At 39.6% G+C, this 18,842-nt stretch overlaps 1 protein-coding gene across 2 annotated transcripts in view; it reads left to right on the top strand.

The window, feature by feature from the left end:
* Nucleotides 1-984: 984 nt before the first annotated feature.
* The window catches only part of LOC137985020 (L-fucono-1,5-lactonase-like), an 18,102-nt gene continuing 244 nt past the window's right edge, over nt 985-18,842 (top strand). The window contains exons 1-9 of one of the 2 annotated variants that reach the window (XM_068832423.1): nt 985-1,212; nt 3,796-3,954; nt 4,508-4,587; nt 6,034-6,148; nt 6,590-6,632; nt 7,211-7,258; nt 8,603-8,716; nt 10,983-11,049; nt 18,058-18,842. The exon at nt 18,058-18,842 is cut by the window's right edge and continues 244 nt beyond it. In XM_068832423.1, the coding sequence (XP_068688524.1) occupies nt 1,170-1,212; nt 3,796-3,954; nt 4,508-4,587; nt 6,034-6,148; nt 6,590-6,632; nt 7,211-7,258; nt 8,603-8,716; nt 10,983-11,049; nt 18,058-18,261 (873 nt within the window). In that variant the 5' untranslated portion in view covers nt 985-1,169 and the 3' untranslated portion in view covers nt 18,262-18,842. Of the gene's footprint in view, nt 1,213-3,795; nt 3,955-4,507; nt 4,588-6,033; nt 6,149-6,589; nt 6,633-7,210; nt 7,259-8,602; nt 8,717-10,982; nt 11,050-13,230; nt 13,571-18,057 lie in introns of those variants that run through there. The other variant, XM_068832432.1, reaches the window with a different exon arrangement.

Raw genomic sequence — 18,842 nt, 5'->3', positions numbered from 1 at the left:
AAAAATTGTTACTTTCACTAAAAACTGCGAAGTTGTCGAAATGACAAACCAGTAAGTACACTGTGTGTGGGAGAGTGTGACCCCCTCTTCCCACCCACCCCCTTTGAAAAATCCCACAATCTTGGACAAAATGTAATGAAAATGTAGTACCCTCCTTCCCTCCAAAATCAATGATGTTGAGCGCAATTATTTCATCAAAATAATTTTTCATTTTATTTTGTCCAAGGTTGTAACTACGCTTCTGATGTACGTCCTCCCACGCGGACAGATAGCCTCTCTTGTGGAACTCTAAGCAGTGTAAGGTTGAACTTGAAACTACAGTGAAACTGGAACTGATCAATGTCATATTTCATATCAAAATTTAAAAATTTTATTGTCATTTATACGTAAATTACGTACCTTCAGTACCTTACTCGTACTCAAAAATATGAGTCAAGTGGACGACGTTAAACGGAGAGAAAAAGGGCCGACCTTTGATAAGAGAAATTTCTCGAAAGCCTGAACTAGTATAAACAAAGGCATGCATTGGAGCGAGGATGATCCCAGTTCCGGTCGAAGTAACTAAAGGAAAGATTTCGTGACGCGCTTTGCCGTGGACAGCAAACTCGTTCAATTTCTCCCCCCCCCCCCCCCCTAATCGGGCCAAAATGATGTTCAAATGCCCTACCTATCGTTGGATTTGTCTGTCACCGGGTCTGTCATACCTTAGATAGATAGATAGATAGATGGCCTTCATTTTAAAACGATGAGTAATAATACCTTTTGAAGACCTTTTTTGTAAGCCAATCGCTCACAAGTGCTACATCTCTTCCTTAAACTCTTACGTCTCATCCAAACGCGTTTCGGCGCCCGAAACAAAATCATTTGACACTTGACACTTCCGGTTCAATTTTCCCCACCCCACGCAGGCAAAGTTTCAAATTCCCCACTCCCCGAGCATAGAAGATAGTGGTCGAATGCCCGGGGTTTGCCCGGGGGGGTGGGGAGGATGTTGAAGTTTCGATTTGATCGGCGCATAACGGCGGAGAGGTTGTAACGGAGAAAAGCTTCGAAATCGTTGATAGCTGTAAAAGAGCCACTTCAAACTCAAACTGTGCCTGTACTTTTGATTTAGCCTTGCACTTGAGGAAGAAGAAATCCTTTCGTTTCACGTCACATATGTCTCTCTAATGGACGCTTTTCACGGAAAGGAAATAGTGGATGCTCACGTTCGTAAGTTTTGCTTCCTGTAGTTTCTTGGTCCAAGAAAAGCTCTAGCTGCAAAACTCAGTTACACCAAAGTATTCCTTTAATAATCGGGTTGCAATCGGGTATAATTACAGCCCAGTTACAGTCACAATAGGAAAAATCCGGATTTTAAACTTCTTGTAGAAAACACAGGTGAAGTAAACAATAAACCCGTTAACATTATTGGTCCAAAATGGCCACTATTTTAGTATTCTTTCGTTCACTTGCAAATTAGCCCTTGCTGCTTGTCTCAAGGCTAAATATTCTAAGTTTAGGAACGAGGCAAAAAGAGCTAATTTGCAAGTGAACAATAGAATACTACAATCATGGCGGCCATTTTGTAATATATACTTGGTGTATTAACTCAGCAGATAGACAATGATTTACAATGTTTATCACATAGGGGGCAAAATTACCGAATGCTGATTTGCTGAGACGAAGGGCACTTTTTTTCTTACTTACGAGGTCCCTTTTGGTAATGAGGGCATGATTACTTGATCCTGTGATTGGTTAACAGTTGCTTATCCAGAGCAAGCAAAGTTACAAGAGAATCTAACTTCCAGATTCTGACTCTGATCAAATTGCTTTTTGTCCACATGTAAAATACAATTTAATTAAATTATGTGCTAATTTCTGTTGTGAGCATGGATTTATTGAATTCAACTTCAACGGAATGAAAACGCGTTGAGTTGATTGTGCTTTGTCGCAGCATTGGAGAATGGGCTTCCCTCAATAATTTTGCCCTTTATGTGATAAACATGTAAGCGCACTGTGACATCGTGCAATTAAGGATTAATTTCACTGGTATTTTCAAAGTTTTCCAAATTGATCTTGTCTCTTCGCAACTCGAGAAATTTTGTGAAAACTCTGAAAATGCATGTGAAATTAATCCTTAATATTGCCCTTGGGCCAATGCGATTACAGAATATGCTAATTTATTCTGCTCGTTACCGGAAGGAGAACATGTGAGAAAGTATATAATGAGAAAGTAGCCAAAAACCTTTAGTGGGCTATTTAATTTCGAGTCCAGTGAGTCGTTGGTATTAGGTACCCCACTGGATGACGGAAATCCTTACCCCATATAATTTTGTCTTGACCCTTTGAAAACCAAGCTTTAAACCTGAGGGGCGCTCTGTTAAATTTTTTGTTGTTGACTTCTTTGGAGAAAAACTCTGAACCCCAGCTTGCAAAAGCCCCCTTCTTGGAGGTCGATGAAAAATGGAATGACCTCTGATATTGCGACAAGCATAAGAACATTTATTATAAGCGATAGAGGACTTTTTCTGTGTTTACATAGCCTCATCTAAACATGAGGGAAAGTTGGGAGAATTTGAGGCAGTTATGCAAACCTGAGGACCAGTCAAGGGTTTGCATAACTGTCTCATTTTCTCTTATCTCCCCAGGGCTGTTGTTTAGATGAGGCTATGTAAACTGGGAAAAAGTCCTTTATTGCTTTTATAAAGTATTTCTCAAAAATCATTCGACAAATGAAGGAGAGTGCGGGTTTTTTTACTTCTTAATTGAAACAGATTCTCTTGATACATGCTGATATTTCCAACGATCCAATCAAAACGCACATATGACAAAACATAACCAATCAAAATCTATGTGATCGTCAAAACCGTGTTTACATACTCTCGTCTAAACACAGCTATTGACCAATGAGAGTGGACATACTATCCTAATTATTTTATGGAATGAAACAGCTTCCATAAAGTAGTTGGGATCTACTTTTACCATTATTTGGAAGAAGTCCTCTTCTGAGGCCTTTTTCCAACAATAATGGCATTCCATTTTATGCTGAAGGTAAGGGCTTCATGGGTTAACACAGTTCAACTACTATGAAAACCACCGATCTGTGGAATGGGCCCGAATTACTGAGTCACTGCCCCGCCCACTTTCGCTTGTAAATAGTTCAAATTCTTGAAAAGTGTTGTGGTTGACACTCCACTTTTCAAGTCAGAGAACAAAACTTGCACTTGAAGTATTAAACAGCGAGTCCATGTTTGCACTTGCAACCTCTCCAGTGGACAAAAACAATTTTATCCATTTTCCCCCGGAACATGATTTTTGAAAAGATATCTTTCCATTGTTGTAGTTGTTTTGGTACGCCTTGACAGGGAAAGCTGGCAACTGCTCACCCCGTGGGAAAGGAATTTCATCAAAATGTTTAACTGAAGTGGGCATTCCACAGATCACTGGTTTTCCTAGTAACTGGCACCCTCTCTCTGCACAGTATTTTCCCCAATCACCTTAGGCAACAAGTCACCATGACATATTGGGGCCAGACTGAAGTGATTCATTGCCAGAGTGACTGGCATGGTGAATTTTTGAAAAACCCCTGTCTTGTCACTTCTCATGATCCATCAGAAACCTATTAGCTGGTCCACCATAATAATTATTATAAAAGAACTAATTCACATTATCTCCTTGTCAAAATTATTGCAAAATGTAATTAAACAAGCATCTGGTTGAATCCCATTAATGTGTTACAGCAATTTGTTACCTTCAAACTGTGCTTCCATGTTAAAGTGTTTTATGATATTGATACATTATTTCTTCTCAAAGACTTGTGGGATTGTGACAAGTATTTCTACCCATGGCCTACTCCAGACCTTAAAGCCATTTGTAGACCCTTCCTCATTGGTGATCTTCAAGTAGCAATTGAGCCTTCTCCCGTTAGAAAGATAGTCTTCATTCAAGTCAATCAAACCTATGATGAAACAGGTATCAGTGGTTAGGTTACAGATGAAATAATTAAATTATAATTGGTAATAATAACAGTCTTGTTGAAAGACGATAATGGAGAGATGAAAATATTGTCAACAGCCCTTCCTTGAATTTTTTTTAAAGAAGTTGTTTCTGGTAGTTCTCCTTTAACTACTATTACAGCCCAAGGATATGAAATTTCTGAAGATATTGTTGTTTTAATGTTAATTTATGTGTGTAATGGAATGAATTAGAGTTAACAACTGAAGGCAAAAATGAGGCTATTTGAGGTGAAGGGTGACTTTATTGGGTAATTAACTTTTAATAATTATCTTCTGGTTGTCTCTGCAAAAGACTAACTGAGTGTAATATTAACCTGCTGACTCCTCAGGGGCCCTATAAATGGACGCTCGCAATTGACGAGTAAAATCGTCCGGCATTAGACAGAATAAAATCTTGTTAAGTTTCACTCCCACGAGTTAAGAGGTTTAAAAGAGTTTTAATGGACTTTTGAATTTTTTTTCTTTTTAACATTATAATTCTTTGCTCGTATTTTGTATAATTTAAACAGACTGGATATTGGAACAATATCCTGCCCACACCTCAACCATTGTTGGCATCATTGGATGGGTGGATCTCACAGATCCTAAGGTTTGTTACATTTGGTTTTTGTTTCATCTGTGCACTTGCCCAATCAGTTTTGATATTTTAAACATTTTTAATTATTTCCACTCCATTGTCATTGTCGTCATGGGTTATTTCATTTTATTGTGAGGTGGGAGCATCTTCCACATCGGTGGGCTCCCTTCCAGGTAACTGGCTATCATCAGCTCTTCAGGTGTCTCTCTCATGAGGGTCGACCGCAGTGAGTTTCCACTCCTTGCAATCACTCTCACACTGCTCTTTCCAAGTCATATTGGGCCGCACAGGCCCACGTTTCCCTGAACCAGCATGTCACTTGGCTGCGCTTAGGATGAGCAGGGTTCGTACGCGTCTTGAAAACCCTTGAAAACCCTTGAATTTTGAGAGTGCATTTTCAAGGCCTTGAAAATCCTTGAAAATCTCTGCTCTTCATTCCTGGTCCTTGAAAGTCCTTGAATTTTTTTCTGACTCGCATTTTTAATCTTTGAAAACTTCAGTGAAAATAATCAGCCACTCGAGTCATGTCATACAAACGTGACAAGCTGTGGGGTCGAGAATGGTTACCAGTGCCTTTGCAGTATTTTCACGCATGTACGTTACGGAAAATGAGGAAGAATTGTACTGTCAGACCATTTCTATGTGTAAATTCATTGAGGTAAATAAAAAAGAAGTCCTTGAAATTTCAAAATTTGACCCTTGAAAGTCCTCAAAAAGTCCTTGAATTTTTGGTCTGAAAAAGTGTGCAAACCCTGGATGAGGTCAAGGTCCTTGAGACCAAGCTGCGCTAGCAGCTCCTTGGATTGGATGGTGGCCACATTCTCTGGTTTAACATAACAGATCTGCCTGACCATAGCCCTGTCATTTTGCTGCAGTCAGTGGCAGTTCAGCTTGGTCAGAGTCCAGGTCTCACTTGCTTGAAGCATCACACTCTGGACGCACTTGCTATAGATGTGGCTGTGTGTTTCGTAGGAAAGGTGGAACGTGGAGTGCACAGGCAGCAGCCCCTTGAACTTCTTCCAGGCGGTCTTGACGTGTGTCCGGTTGCGAGGTCACAGTCACTGGCTGCTGACAGTGTGTCACCCAGATAGCAAAAAGAGGCTACCACCTCCAGTTTGTCAGGACCAACTAAAAACTCCGAGAGTTTAAAAAATGCAAATTAGAAGAATGAACATGATATAGATCATGGGTGAGAAGAACAATACTGTCAACAAAATTACAAGGTGGAGTGGCCCGGGTTAATGTTCTGACTGGTGGTTATCACTCCATGTAATGGAAGAAATGAAACCCAGAATATGTTAATTTAGTGATGCAAAGACCTAATATTATTGGCTCTGTCTAAGTTTTTGTTAGATGAAAAATTTTGCCGGAACATCCTTTCTTGAAAATTGGTTGGAAAAAGTTGTCACTTTATTTCTCAAAATCATATTAAAACCTAGGTGCTTTCTTTTGGTGCAGGTGAATGTCATATTGGAGAAGTACATGGAATACAAAGTATTTAGAGGAGTAAGAAACATTTTGGAAGGAGAACCAGATGATTGGTTGGGCAGAGAGTCAGTCCAGAGGGGTCTAGGTATTTAATTGCTTTTAGCGGTTACAGTTGTTGTCTATGAAACGGACATTTCACCCCTGCAAAAGGTAGTCTTAAACTGAGGGAAATTTGTTTACAAGTAGTCAAACTTGCTTGAAGCTTTTAAAAGAAAGTGGTTTTGTTAAAAAAAAAAACAAATTTCAGAATTGCTTATTTTTACTCTGAAACTTGTATGGTGCTACTTAATCTTGTGACATGTTATAATTTACACAGAGGGAAAAATGCATTATTTAATGACAAGGAAACTCTAACGGTTACACTTGACATTGATTGAAGAAAAAATTGGAAAGTGAAAATAAGTGATTCTGAATTCATTTTCTAAGACACAAATGATTTTATTCTTGGAAGAATTTTATGTGGTTCATCCATTTTTAAACAAGAAGGTTGCAAAAAGTTAATAATTTTCATGCTGTTTTTTGTCAGGTTACCTTGAAGAGAAAGGGCTCACTTATGATTTACTGATTAGGTGGGTATTGTACAGCTGTAGTTTATCATGAAATTGTAGAATAAGGTGAGAAGTTTTGATTTCTATTTTCATTGTCATCGTAGGATTGCTGTATCTGACAAAAATCTGAGAAATTTATGCTCATATTACAACAAAGATATTACCTTGAGAAAGTGTGCTTTTTCATGTTAAGATCTGCCATTCACCATTATCTCTGACTGAATTGACGACTTGGGCTAACAAAATATTGGAGGTTAATTTTGCCATGATGTCGGTGAAATTATTAAGACTGAAGTGTTCCAGAACAAAGAAAGAGCTTTCCGATCGACTGCTGCTGTTTACGAAACGTGACAACAGGTTGTTGCCAAAGAGGATAAAAGTAGTAAAAAAATACTTTTTTTAAACAAGTTTGGATCCAAGTGTAAAATTATTAGGAAGGGAAATGTGCCAAGTCATAAGCAAAAAAGGATGAGAGAAATATTTCACGCTCTGTTTAACTTTTTTCCTGTTGTTTTTCTTGTCCCTCTGCGATTTAAAGTCATCACTTGCTCAGACCTCATTCATGCTAAATTGTTCCTATATGTTGTTTGTTGTATTAGAACAAGGCATTTTAAGTTGGCAGAAACTGTTGTGAAAAAGTTTCCCAAGTAAGTGCTAGCTAGCCAATTAGTCTACTTGCATGCTCCACTGTATTTTTTGTTTTTGTCGATTTTGAATTCCATGATAATATTATGTTGAGGTGGGATGAGTCAATCACTTTGTGGTTATTTGCTGTGATTCAGACTGCCTTTGGTAAACCAAACTTGAGGAGTTGTCTTGGGCTGATTAAAACTCAGAGCAGTGTGGCTCAGTAATTAGGGCGTGTGGCTTGAAACCCGGACGTCCTGGTTTCAAGCCATTTTCTGACTACTCCTTGAATTTGATCCTGGTAGTCCCTGCTTTCACCTCACAGCTGCACTTCTAAATGGCCAACTCGTTTGCCTCTAGGGAGTTGGGATTCGTAAAAGTTGTTGAATTGGTCTATTGTTCCGTTGATTGTGCTTCGTTGGCCCTGAAAAGCCCATATGGGAGTGGTCAACCGAGAGTATACATTTACATCTATTGGTGATTACTGAACATTGTCAGCGCTGATTGGTTGCACTTGAAGTGATTATTACGCGATAATTACCTTAGCGGTTTTTTTTAAAATGGCCACAAGCCGTTTTGTTGAGGTGACAGACGAAGAAATTACTTGTTTTAAGCAAAATGCAGATTTTCAAATAATCACATAATTATTATGTAATTATACTGAAACAAATTTTTACCCCAGGCGAGGTGAGTATCGGCGAATAAATTTTCGACCTCGGATATTCCTTTTCTAGCTTCTTGACTGGTTCACGCAGTCTTGGTTATCAGCTCATATACCGTGTGACCTAATATGAAAACGGATTGCCTCAAGGGTTGCCTGAGGCTGGCAATTGATTGGCTTTAATTTCCAAGCATCCAAGCGTTCAGAATTTAATAAAAATTTAATAAAATAATTACACCATTAAATGCGGCCTTAATTTTGACAATCTCTGTCACAAACTTTCAACTCGCCATTGAAAAAAACGAACGAAAAAGAAAAGATATCACTGTAGCGTCGAGTAGCAAGCGGGATAAATATTCTTCCGGTTTCTAGCTATGCGTTAACGACAGCCGCCTTGTTTCGCTAAAAATTAATACCAATCTCAACAGCCAATACGCGAAGTGTCACACTGCTGGAACCCGCGTTTTTTGGCGGGAAGTTGTGAGCCAGTGTACTGCGTTTTAGTAAAACAAGCAAACATTTTGAAAATGGACAACCAAAAAACAAGTTTTAAACTATTTTTTTTCAGTATGTCGTGCAACGAGGAAAGAAGAAAAAGAGAGAAAAAAAATATAATTACACTAGTTTCACGGTGTAAGTCCATAATTACCTCTCTATCCTTAAAAGTCCAAGAACTTCCACTGAGTTTGGTGTTTGTATGCAGGTTGAAGTTTGTCATCGACCATGCTGCAAAACCAGAGATAAAAGACGGAAAAATAGACGAATGGAAGAAAGGAATGGAAATGTTGGCTCAGAATCCAAATGTCTTCTGTAAAATGTAGGAATTTTTTTTTTTAAATTTGCTGTAAAAGTACCAATATTGAAACAAAAGCCGTTTGAAGTAAGAGTCTTCACTTGTGTTGCTCTGAATCGATCTGAATGTAGAATAGTGTTTAACCAGAAACCCATAAGGGTTGAAACGTGTAACGCGCGTTCACAGCTTCCGAATATTCAGTGCGAACTGATTGGTTGAATGTTTCAGTGCTAAGTACCATATTTGGAAACCCCTCGCTCTTGTTGTTCCAAATATGGTACTTAGCAAATTGAATATTCAGAAGCTTGTTTCCCAGCGCAAAAGGGGCCGTTACACGTTTCAACCCTTATGGGTTTCTGGTTTAACTCAAAATACATATGTAATATATGTGTATATGAACTAGAAATGCTGCATCAGGTCAGAAGCAACCTACATAAAAGTGAATGAAATAAATTGGGGTGAGAGCACTCGCCTGTGGCCCAGGTTCGATTCCCAGACTCGACATTATTTGAGTTGAGTTTTTTTGGTTCTCTACTCTGCCTCGGGCGATTTTTCTTTGGGTACTCTGGTTTTTCCCTCTCCTCGAAAAAACAACATTTGATTTGATTTGTTTAAATTTGTTGATTTCAGTTTACAGTCTGCTCAATTAGTGCTCCAGCTGAGCTCTCCAGCTGTAGAAGACTAGACACTTAAATAAAGTTCCTTTCCTTTCCTTTTTAAAATTCGGGATAGGATCACTTCACCCTTTCGTGGAAACCCCACATTTCAACAAATATACATTCATTTCATTTATCAAGCCCTTTCACGGGAACACGAGCTTAACAAGTTGACCCGCTCCGAACTTAGTGTCTTCACAGCTTAGTAAGGTTGAGAGCATTGCACCGGCAGTGTACCTATGTGTAATAGTGATCAGGGTGATAATTATGTTTAAATACCCGATGATGATGATGGTGGTGGGGGTGGTGATAGGGACTTTAAGCAAGGGCGACGATGACGGGTACGAGAACGCACTAAAACAATAGATTTAAATAACAAAAACAATAATTCTGCACGCCCTGCACGTGCGTTTTACATTTTGATACATATCTTCGCCGTTCTCGTCTTGACAACGACGTGAAATGATCAAATTTGAGGTCATTTGGAGGACGAGAGCACCTGACGATGAATTTTAATCTTCTCTCTAAATATCCATACAGTTCTCATCAATTTTACTCTTGGAATGTGTATTCCAAGCCGAGCGACATGGAGCAATCGCAAAATTATTACAGACAACGTTGTCGTAGCCATCGTCGTCGTCCTTGCTTGAGGTCCCTATTAAGGCTGGTTTTCACTTGCGACGGAGTCGGAGTCGGAGTCGGAGTCCTACGAGTGCTTATGACTTAGTGAAAATCAAAGATCGGAGTCGTAAGCGGAGTCATAAGCTCAACGCAATCGGAGTCAGAAGAATCAGAACGTTCCCATTTTCTTCCGACTCCGCTTATGACTCCGTTGCTTATGACCCAGTGAAAACTAGATTGTCGGAAGCAGAAGCGAAAGAACCAACCAATCACAACGCTTGGAATCGAGAATTGTGACTGGTTTATTCTTCCGCTTCTGCTTCCGACTCCGACAAGGCAGTTTTCACTGGATCGTAGGCGACGGAGTCATCAGCAGAATCGGTATTCTGCTTCCGACTCAGTTAGATTTTCACTAGATTGCATCGCTCTGCGCTTCTGATTACGACTCCGACTCCGACTCCGTCGGTAGTGAAAACCAGCCTTTAGGGAGCTTAAGATCTACGACGACGACGACGTCGACGAAAACTGCACTTGCGTGCTGCACTTGCGGTACGGATTTTAGCTCATATTTTTGCGGATCTCTGCATGACGACGACTTCAAATCACCAATTTGAGGTTACGATGACTACGTGACCATGCAACAGGGAATCTTTCATTCCCTATTTTCACTCTGAAACCGCTCGTACCAATTTATTTTTAGGATACTTCGCCCACATTGTACGACGTGAACGAGATGGAATAATCGCGAAAGACTTTTACTAGAGCAAAGCTCAATTTTGAGGTGACGTTTTCGTCGACGTCGCCGTCGTAGATCTTAAGGTCCCTTATGGTAAAGACGACGACGATTGATTTAAGCGAGTGACTCCACAGTGGTGATGTAATGCAATCATAAGAAAGCTGAGACCGAGAGAGAGGAAGAGAAACAGTGAAAAGGCACCAAGCAAAGAGTTTAAAACAGTCTTTCTTGCCTCGAATCCGTTCGGTTTCTTACCTTTTTATTCCCTTTTTCGAAGTTCTGGACTTGTAACGGAAGCCTCACGAGAGAACTGGAAAGTGGATGACCTTATTCCCTACGTGAAGGTAAGTTTCTACTTTAGTAATTTTGTATACTATTAGGTAATCACTCGATTTCGAGTGCAATAGACCAAATCGGCTGACTCAATGTTGTACCCAATTTAAACCCTTTGGGAATGAAACGTTTTGTTCCAGGTATTTCCATATGAATGCTTCATTATTATGCAAATACAACACACAAAGATTCTTAAAGTGCCCCTGCGATCAAAAAAACCACTTCCTTTTTTCCTTCAGATTTTGAAAGTGTGTTTGCTTAACACCTGTCTGGCAAAATTCTGAGCTTTGATTTTTATCCAAAGGCCGTTTACTTTGAGTGTAAGTTTTGGATTTCACGGTCCGCCATTGGACCTCAGAAGGTTGGATTCAGGGAAGAGTGACGTCAGAGGCTCACTAGCTTAAAATTTCAGCGTGTGAACGCAGCTTATTATATATGCAAAGCGTGAGTTTAAATATTAATTCTGCGGCGTACACACGTATTGCATTCTTAAACTAGTGAGCCTTTGACGTCAGTTTCTCCTCGATCCAGCTCTCTCAAGAACATAATGTTAGGCGGACCATTAAATAGGAAAATTACAGTTAAAATAAAGAGGTGTCTTTTTGAAATCAAGGCTTAAAACGTGGGTCACTTAGTGTTTTGTTAACATAGTTTTCAAATCCAAAGGAAAATATGAATTGATTTTTTGGTCACAGGGGCACTTTAATCCTGGGAGATTTGAATTGGGTACAACATTGAGTTAGCCGATTAGGTCTATTTGAAAATAATAAATAAGCACGAGTATCTTTTTTCAACAATTTCTTAGGACAGATTGGTCTCGCCCATACAGGCTCGAGAAATTTTGTTCTACTTTGAAAACATTTACGAGTACTCATTTATTCCAAATTGCACGCGAAAAATCATGTGACAGCTCATTATTAATATACGTGAAAAAATTCGAGTAACTTGACGTAATTCGCACGCTTACCCCGCCAATAATTCCATCATCCGGGGATCGCATTTCATTATCTGTGACTTTCTGTGATCATTGACCAATCAGAAATGCTTGGTTTGTAACTTCTTTTTGCACCAAATTACCTCTTTTCTGCGCTGTTACCTGTAAACTGCATTTCTCTTAGCCAATCAGAATGGAGAAATTTTTCCTTGCATATTATTAAGTGTAAGAAATATTTTGTTATAAAAACATTCAAGGATAACGAAGTTAAATTCTATATCTGGGCCCGGTTGTTCGGAGGCCGATTAACTTAATCCAGGATTAGTGTAAACTATTGTTTCCTGTTTTCAACTTTTTGGTGAAAGTTTCTTTTGCTTATATTTGTTTTTCAATATTAACTTCTTCTCATGTAAAACTTTGCCGAATATCAGCGTTGAACAGCAATTGGGAGTAGAGAAATGGTTAATTTTTAATCTGGGATTAGCGTTAATCGGCTTTTGAACAACCGGGCCCTGGTGTCCTTTTTCCTACTTGGAGAAAACATCTTCAAAGGTCGATGACGTTTTCCACTCCGTTAAGGACGATGCTAGTCTCCTTCGCAGCCGCTCGGGCCGGAGTCACGCAACGCTCCCCTTCCCCGCGTGACTCCGGCCCGAGCGGCTGCGAAGGAGACTAGGACGATGCGTACTAATTCAAAGGTATTTTTGCGCGGTTTATGAATACTGTACAGGGCCGTGGCAGGCCTAGAAAAATTGAGGGGTTACAAAGATTTTAAGCAATTTGTGTTTTAAAATTTGGCGGGACGCACTGGAAGGGTGTAACCCCGTTCTTTGTAGGGGGACTGGGAGCATGGGGGTGATGCCTCCCCCATCAAGATATTAGAAAACGACACACCAGAAAGTGCAGTTCCCAGCATTTTGGGCCTTAAAATTTCAAGTTTGTGATATATGAAAACTCTTAAACAAAAGCACAGTGCATTTCAATATCCAAGAGGCTTGGTGATCACAAAAAAATTTATATTTAGTTCCATGGATTCCTGATTGGAACTACGCCATCCCAGGTATTCTCAATAGAAATCTAACAGGAGTTAGAAAAAATCATCGACTGTCTTGCTGAACGGAAGCACAACAGTAGTACAAAGTCAATTCATTAGCACTTCCTACACAGCCTTGGCAAACCAATGGATATTGAAAAAATTACAAAACAAAACAAGAGCAGTGTGTGAATCTTGAAATCATGTTTCATCTGTAATTTCTAGTCACTATACCAGGAGCCTATTACCTGCACTAGACGCTCTGAGTTGCCTTAGAGTCATACGGGCCTTACCCAGGATAATAGCGACTTCTGCTTCAATTTTCGGGGGTTTTGACTGGACATTGCTGAGTTTAGATCATGTTCCAAAGACGAATGTAGTAAAGAGAGGGAGTCGCCTGGATGTCAAAACGATTTGACACAGTTGCATTTTTGTCTCATTTCTTGTTTGCTCTAATTTTTTAGCTGTTTTTTTTCTGTAGTTTTGTGTCACCGAATAAAAAAAGTAAAAATATGAAATGGGTGCTGTAATTAGAGTTTATCAGGGATGATTCTATTCGGAATTATTGTCATCTTCATTGTTTCAAAACATGAAATTCTATTTTCAACATTTTATACTTGTGTGTTTTTACTTTTTGGGGCAAAAAGTGGAGGGGCACGCCTCCTCCCCACCCCCGGCCCCTCCTGCCCTGCTGTGTGCGGGAAAAGAAGATCTTAACAAATGTTATTTAAATCCAAAACGAAAATTGGGGGTTACCGCGCATTTTGCAAAGCTAAGAAAGCAACAATATTTGTAAAAATGGTCTTGATAGTAGCTGACAAGTAAAGAATTTTAAAACGAACGACGAAACCTTTGAGTTTGCAAAACATGTTTCGACAGAAACTTCTGCCATCCTCATTTAGTCAGGATACAAAGCGATGGCAGCTGAATTTATAATAAATAGAAAATGCTAATGCGAAAAATAGTAACAACCGAATGAAGTATAGCGTGAAAATGTGTGCGCCATTGCAAGGATTTAGATATCAAACTAGTTTTTTCTTTCTTTTAAGATCGGCAACATGTTCGGCGTGAAAGACCCTATCACTGGCGGGCTCCGTAACGACCGCCGGAAATACGTCTGCGTTCGCAGGCTACGTTCAAGTGTGGTTTACAAGTTTACATGTGTAGGCTGTAATGCCTTCTTACGTCTGCGAAACGGTCCGGCATTTTTCCACGCACGCATGCGAGGGAGCATTTGTCCAGTGATAGGTCCTCTCACATTTTCAAACGTCTGCAGAATTCTGAACATTGTCACGCCTCGTGTTCAGCAGATTGTTTTCGTGTTTTAGATCACGCCTCCACCTGTTTTCACTGAAAACTCAAGGCAACTCAAGATAAAAGAGGCTATTCATATTCAGAGAGAACAGCCCTCTTTCAATCAACAATTACACCCTGTTAATCTTAAACTATCCTTTTGATTCCCACATTTTCATGCTATACTTCATCCCGTTTTTACTATTTTTCACATTAGCATTTTAAATTTATTGTAAATTCTGCTTCCATCGCTTTGTTCTGGCTAACTGAGGATGGCAGAAGTTTCTGTCGAAACATGTTTTACAAACTCAAAAGTTTCGTCTTTTTTTTGAAATTCTTTTCTTGTAGAAAGCTTTAAAATTCAAAGCAAGGCATAGCGTTATTTTCCAAATTGAAACTTAATTATCACTGAAAAATGTATAGTTACCCCCAATTTTCTTTTTGGATACCAAGAGCACTTGGTAAGTTCTGCTTTCTCCGCGTAGTTTTAAACCGCGCAAAGATATCCCCATATAAGTAAGCATCACCCATAGTAAACCCGAGTATCTCGAGATGCGCAGAACGCATGTGCAATAACAGTAGTAGGCACCGCCCTCAAAGAGCACCTATTGAAAGAAGGCATTTAACCGTCGGAAGTGGATATAGTCGTACTTTTGTTTGAAAGGAGCCCTGTTGGTTCCTGTAGTATCCAAGTCACGATCTTTAATCAGTTTCGACAGCAAAAATGTGATAGGGCCTCTCACGTAGAAGCAAACGCTAATAAAACATTCTTTTTTGAGCTTTTTAATTTTGCTGGGAAAAAAGGGTGTTCTGCCCTCCCAGGATGATTATGAGCAAAATTCCAGCTCCCAGCTCCCAGCTGTGTTATTCAGCTCGTGAATCTAAACCGCTCGCCAAACCGGTTAAAACAGTTTTTTTCTCAACATCCAATAAGTTGAACCAGCGGTAAGCTTCTTCTTCGAAGAGCACTCGTGCTTTCCGACTATCTCCGAGTCAGCGTTGTAGAAAGTACGTTTCTTAAACGAAAAATGGTTTGCATAAAAATAATGTTCAATTTGCGCTTAGGATTAATTTTGGACACTGAGATGGCGTCAGTGTGGAAACCTTTTCTTAGAAAGAGAAACAAGCGCGGTCAACTATGCAATCAAACCTTCATCAAATTTTCCTTTGACTGGTCAAGAAATTTTTGTCTTAAAACCAGGACCAACCGTCCACTTTATTGCACCGATGAAACTCTCAGATCGCTCAGAACATCTCAATGAGGAAGTTGATTAAATATTTCCAATTAAAACTTACCTTGAGGGATGTTAAGTGAGGCGGGCAATGGGCACGTTACGGCTGATTCAAATTTAGTGTAGAGCTTTTGAAATACTCACGGTTACGTCACCTATTGCCATAAATGTACCAGCCAGAGATCTATGGTTGGCAAAGTTTACATAACAAAAGATTTTTTTATCAACAGTGAAGTCTCCTATTAACGATAGGCCCTGTATGGAAACAAAAAGCTTTGCATGTATACAATTGTCTGTAAGTTTTTACTAAAACGCCCAGTGTTATCGTGACCGTGTTGCCACATGTCAAAATGTAATGGTAAAAGAGTGAGAATTGAAAGGACTTTTATCTCAAGTCAAAAACGCATGAAAGTGCCATGGCTGGGTGATAATTGTTTCGCTTTTGAATACATCTTTTGAAAACAGTTTCCTGTCAAACTGCATGTATGCTCTGTCAAAGTTGATGTGGCTTTCTTTTCACACCAATCTTTATTTAATTTATAACTTTTGATCAAGATGTGTCGTGTATCTATTACATGTGTGGCTAAATGAATGAATGCATAAAAAGTAAATAAATAAATAAATAAATAAATGCCAAGCCCTGGGAACGAGGTTGATTTGATGTTTTGAAGTTTCAGGTTCCTTATATGATGTTAACCGTCAACTAGCAAAGATCATCCTAAACTGACTCTATTGAGATGAATTTAAAACACTATGCTATTAAGTTAAGACCAATAATTTTAAGAATGTAAGCTGCATCTGACTTGCAGATGATCTACATTTAGTACGATTTACATCTTTAAAACAATAAAGGCCCGTTCAAAAGTGTGTTTGGCAATGGCTCCTAACACCCCACCTTATTCCAGAATTACCATTCAAGACATAGTTTGATCCTACTCTAGTTTGGAATTAAAGACCCATCGTTTCGACAGTCTGACACCAGGGTCCGGTTGTTCGAAAGCCAATTAACTTAATCCAGGATTAGCGTAAACTTTTGTTTCATGTTTCAACTTTTTGGTGAAAGTTTCTTTTGCTTATTTCTGTTTTTCAAGATTGACTCCTTCTAATGTTAAGTTTTGCCGAATATCAGCGTTGAACAGCATTTGGGAGTAGAGAAATAAAGTCCTTGGTTGATTTTTAATCTGGGATTAGCGTTAATTGGCTTTTGAACAACCGGGCCCAGGGGTTTTCCAAGGTTATCGCAAGAGTCCTTTTATCTGCTACCAATTGGTTAGAAAAGGAAAGGGTGCGGCCATTAATAAGCACTTAATGACTGGCCCCAAGGGAAACAGCGAGTTTTGTTTCCCCGAGACCCTCAATGTTCCCCGAGGCGAAGCCGAGGGAAACATTGAGGTCGAGGGGAAACAAAACTCACTGTTTCCCGAGGGGCCAGTCATTAAGTGTTTTGTTATACCTTCCAACTCAAAATAGAACAATACACAGATAAAAATTATTTGCTTGACGTCGGCTGGCGTACAAATTTGCCGCCGTTTCAAGTTCAAGTTGTTGTTGCCCTAGGGCGTCATGAAGTTTTGTTCGCCCTAGGGCGTCATGAAGTTTTGACCAATGACACGTGACACGTTCTCCTCCAATCAGAAAACGTATTTGAGTTGGGAGGTATAACAATAGTAATTAATTAGCGCTCTTTTATTTCAATAAGGTGCAAATTGGTGTTAGTTAAAAGGGCGCTATCATCATGATTCAAAGTTGTAGGGGCGGCATTGATGTGCCAAGCTCCCGCAAACAGTTGCGTTGATGATACAGTTGTTGTAAACCTCGGCCTTGCAAATATTGTAACTCACCTGTGAATGACTATGTGATACAGGTCTGAGATATAGCACGTTTCTTAGCATTCTATATCGTGCTCTTGTCATTTGGATTCATAATACTAATTTGAATAACTTAAACGCTCTTTAAAAAAGGCTTGTATCAACTTTTCGGGAATAAATTCGTATGAACGATGTGTATGAGTGAAAGAAATGTATATATTTCAAGTGCGGCACGAAACTGAGAAATGGTCCTTGCACTTAACTAGACAATTTAGGTAATTGTCTTATAACGGGTTTCGGCATACGGAAACGATAACTTAATACTTCGTCCTGTTTCTTTTGGCTGTCCGATTCTCATGAATTGTTAACTTTGTGTACAAAAGATCTGGCCTTAGTTGTTCGAAAGGTGGATAGCGTCATCAACCTGAAAAACATATATAAACGCTAAACAAGACCAAATGACTAACCCGTGGAAGTGAGACATAACAGAATTTACCCTGTCTAACGCCAGACGATTTGAGTCCTAGGACGCCTGAGGGGTGATGGGTTAATAAACTTGATAGTGATTTCTTTAGTGAATGGCGTTGTCCACCCATTGAAAAGCATGGATCTGGTCTTCGTATCCGCGATTTGTCCACAACGCGAGTTCAGTTGAACGCATTTAACTTGCAATAAGACAGTTACTACTATTAACTTTGTGCAAAATCTTCTCTTTGCAGCACGTGATTGCCGTATTTGGAGCAGACCGCTGTATGTTTGGTTCTGATTGGCCCGTTTGCACGCTGGCTAAAGACGCCTCTTACAAAAATACGTTTGAAGCTTACTTGGAGTGCGTATCGCATCTATCAGAAAGCGAAAAGAAAGCAGTGTTTTGTGAAAATGTGGTAAAATTCTACGGGCTCGAAATCGATTCGAAAAAGTAAAATTCGGATACCTTACTCCTCTTTTTAGTCTAAAGTGAATTTTGCGCAGTGCGCTTCTGTGATGAAACCAAAAATTCATACGTGTTTGTGTTTACTAATTACTCGCCCTTAACCCTTTCATCGCCGAGGGCTTCCCCATTGACGAGTAAAATCGTCCGGCGTTAGACAGAGTAAAATCTACAAGTGTCAATTTGCATTTATGGCGGTGAAAGGGTTAATCGCTATTCAACTTAATGTTAACCCGCCCAGAAATTACTTTTAAGCCGGCTTTACACTAGCACAAAAATCTGGCACGGCACACCGAAGTCTTGGTGCCGTACCTATGTTTTTCGGGCACGGTACGGTTAATTTTCCGTTTGTAAACAGAACAAACAGAATGACCATTAGGAAAGCGAGCTAGAAATTATAGGGGTGCCGAGCACGTGCCTGGAGGTGTGCACGGCACTTCAAATATTGGTGCCGTGCCAATTTTTGCGCGTTTAAAACAGCACATTTCAAAGCTTCCTGGAAAAGGTGTCTGGCGATGATACATGATTTAAGTTTCATAATTGAATTTACCAACAACAGAGCTAAACTTTTGC

Source organism: Montipora foliosa, chromosome 2 (assembly GCF_036669935.1).
Source record: "Montipora foliosa isolate CH-2021 chromosome 2, ASM3666993v2, whole genome shotgun sequence".
Taxonomy (NCBI): Eukaryota; Metazoa; Cnidaria; class Anthozoa; order Scleractinia; family Acroporidae; genus Montipora; species Montipora foliosa.
The sequence above is the reverse complement of the archived record's forward strand: the minus strand, read 5'-3'. Positions and strand labels throughout refer to the sequence as shown.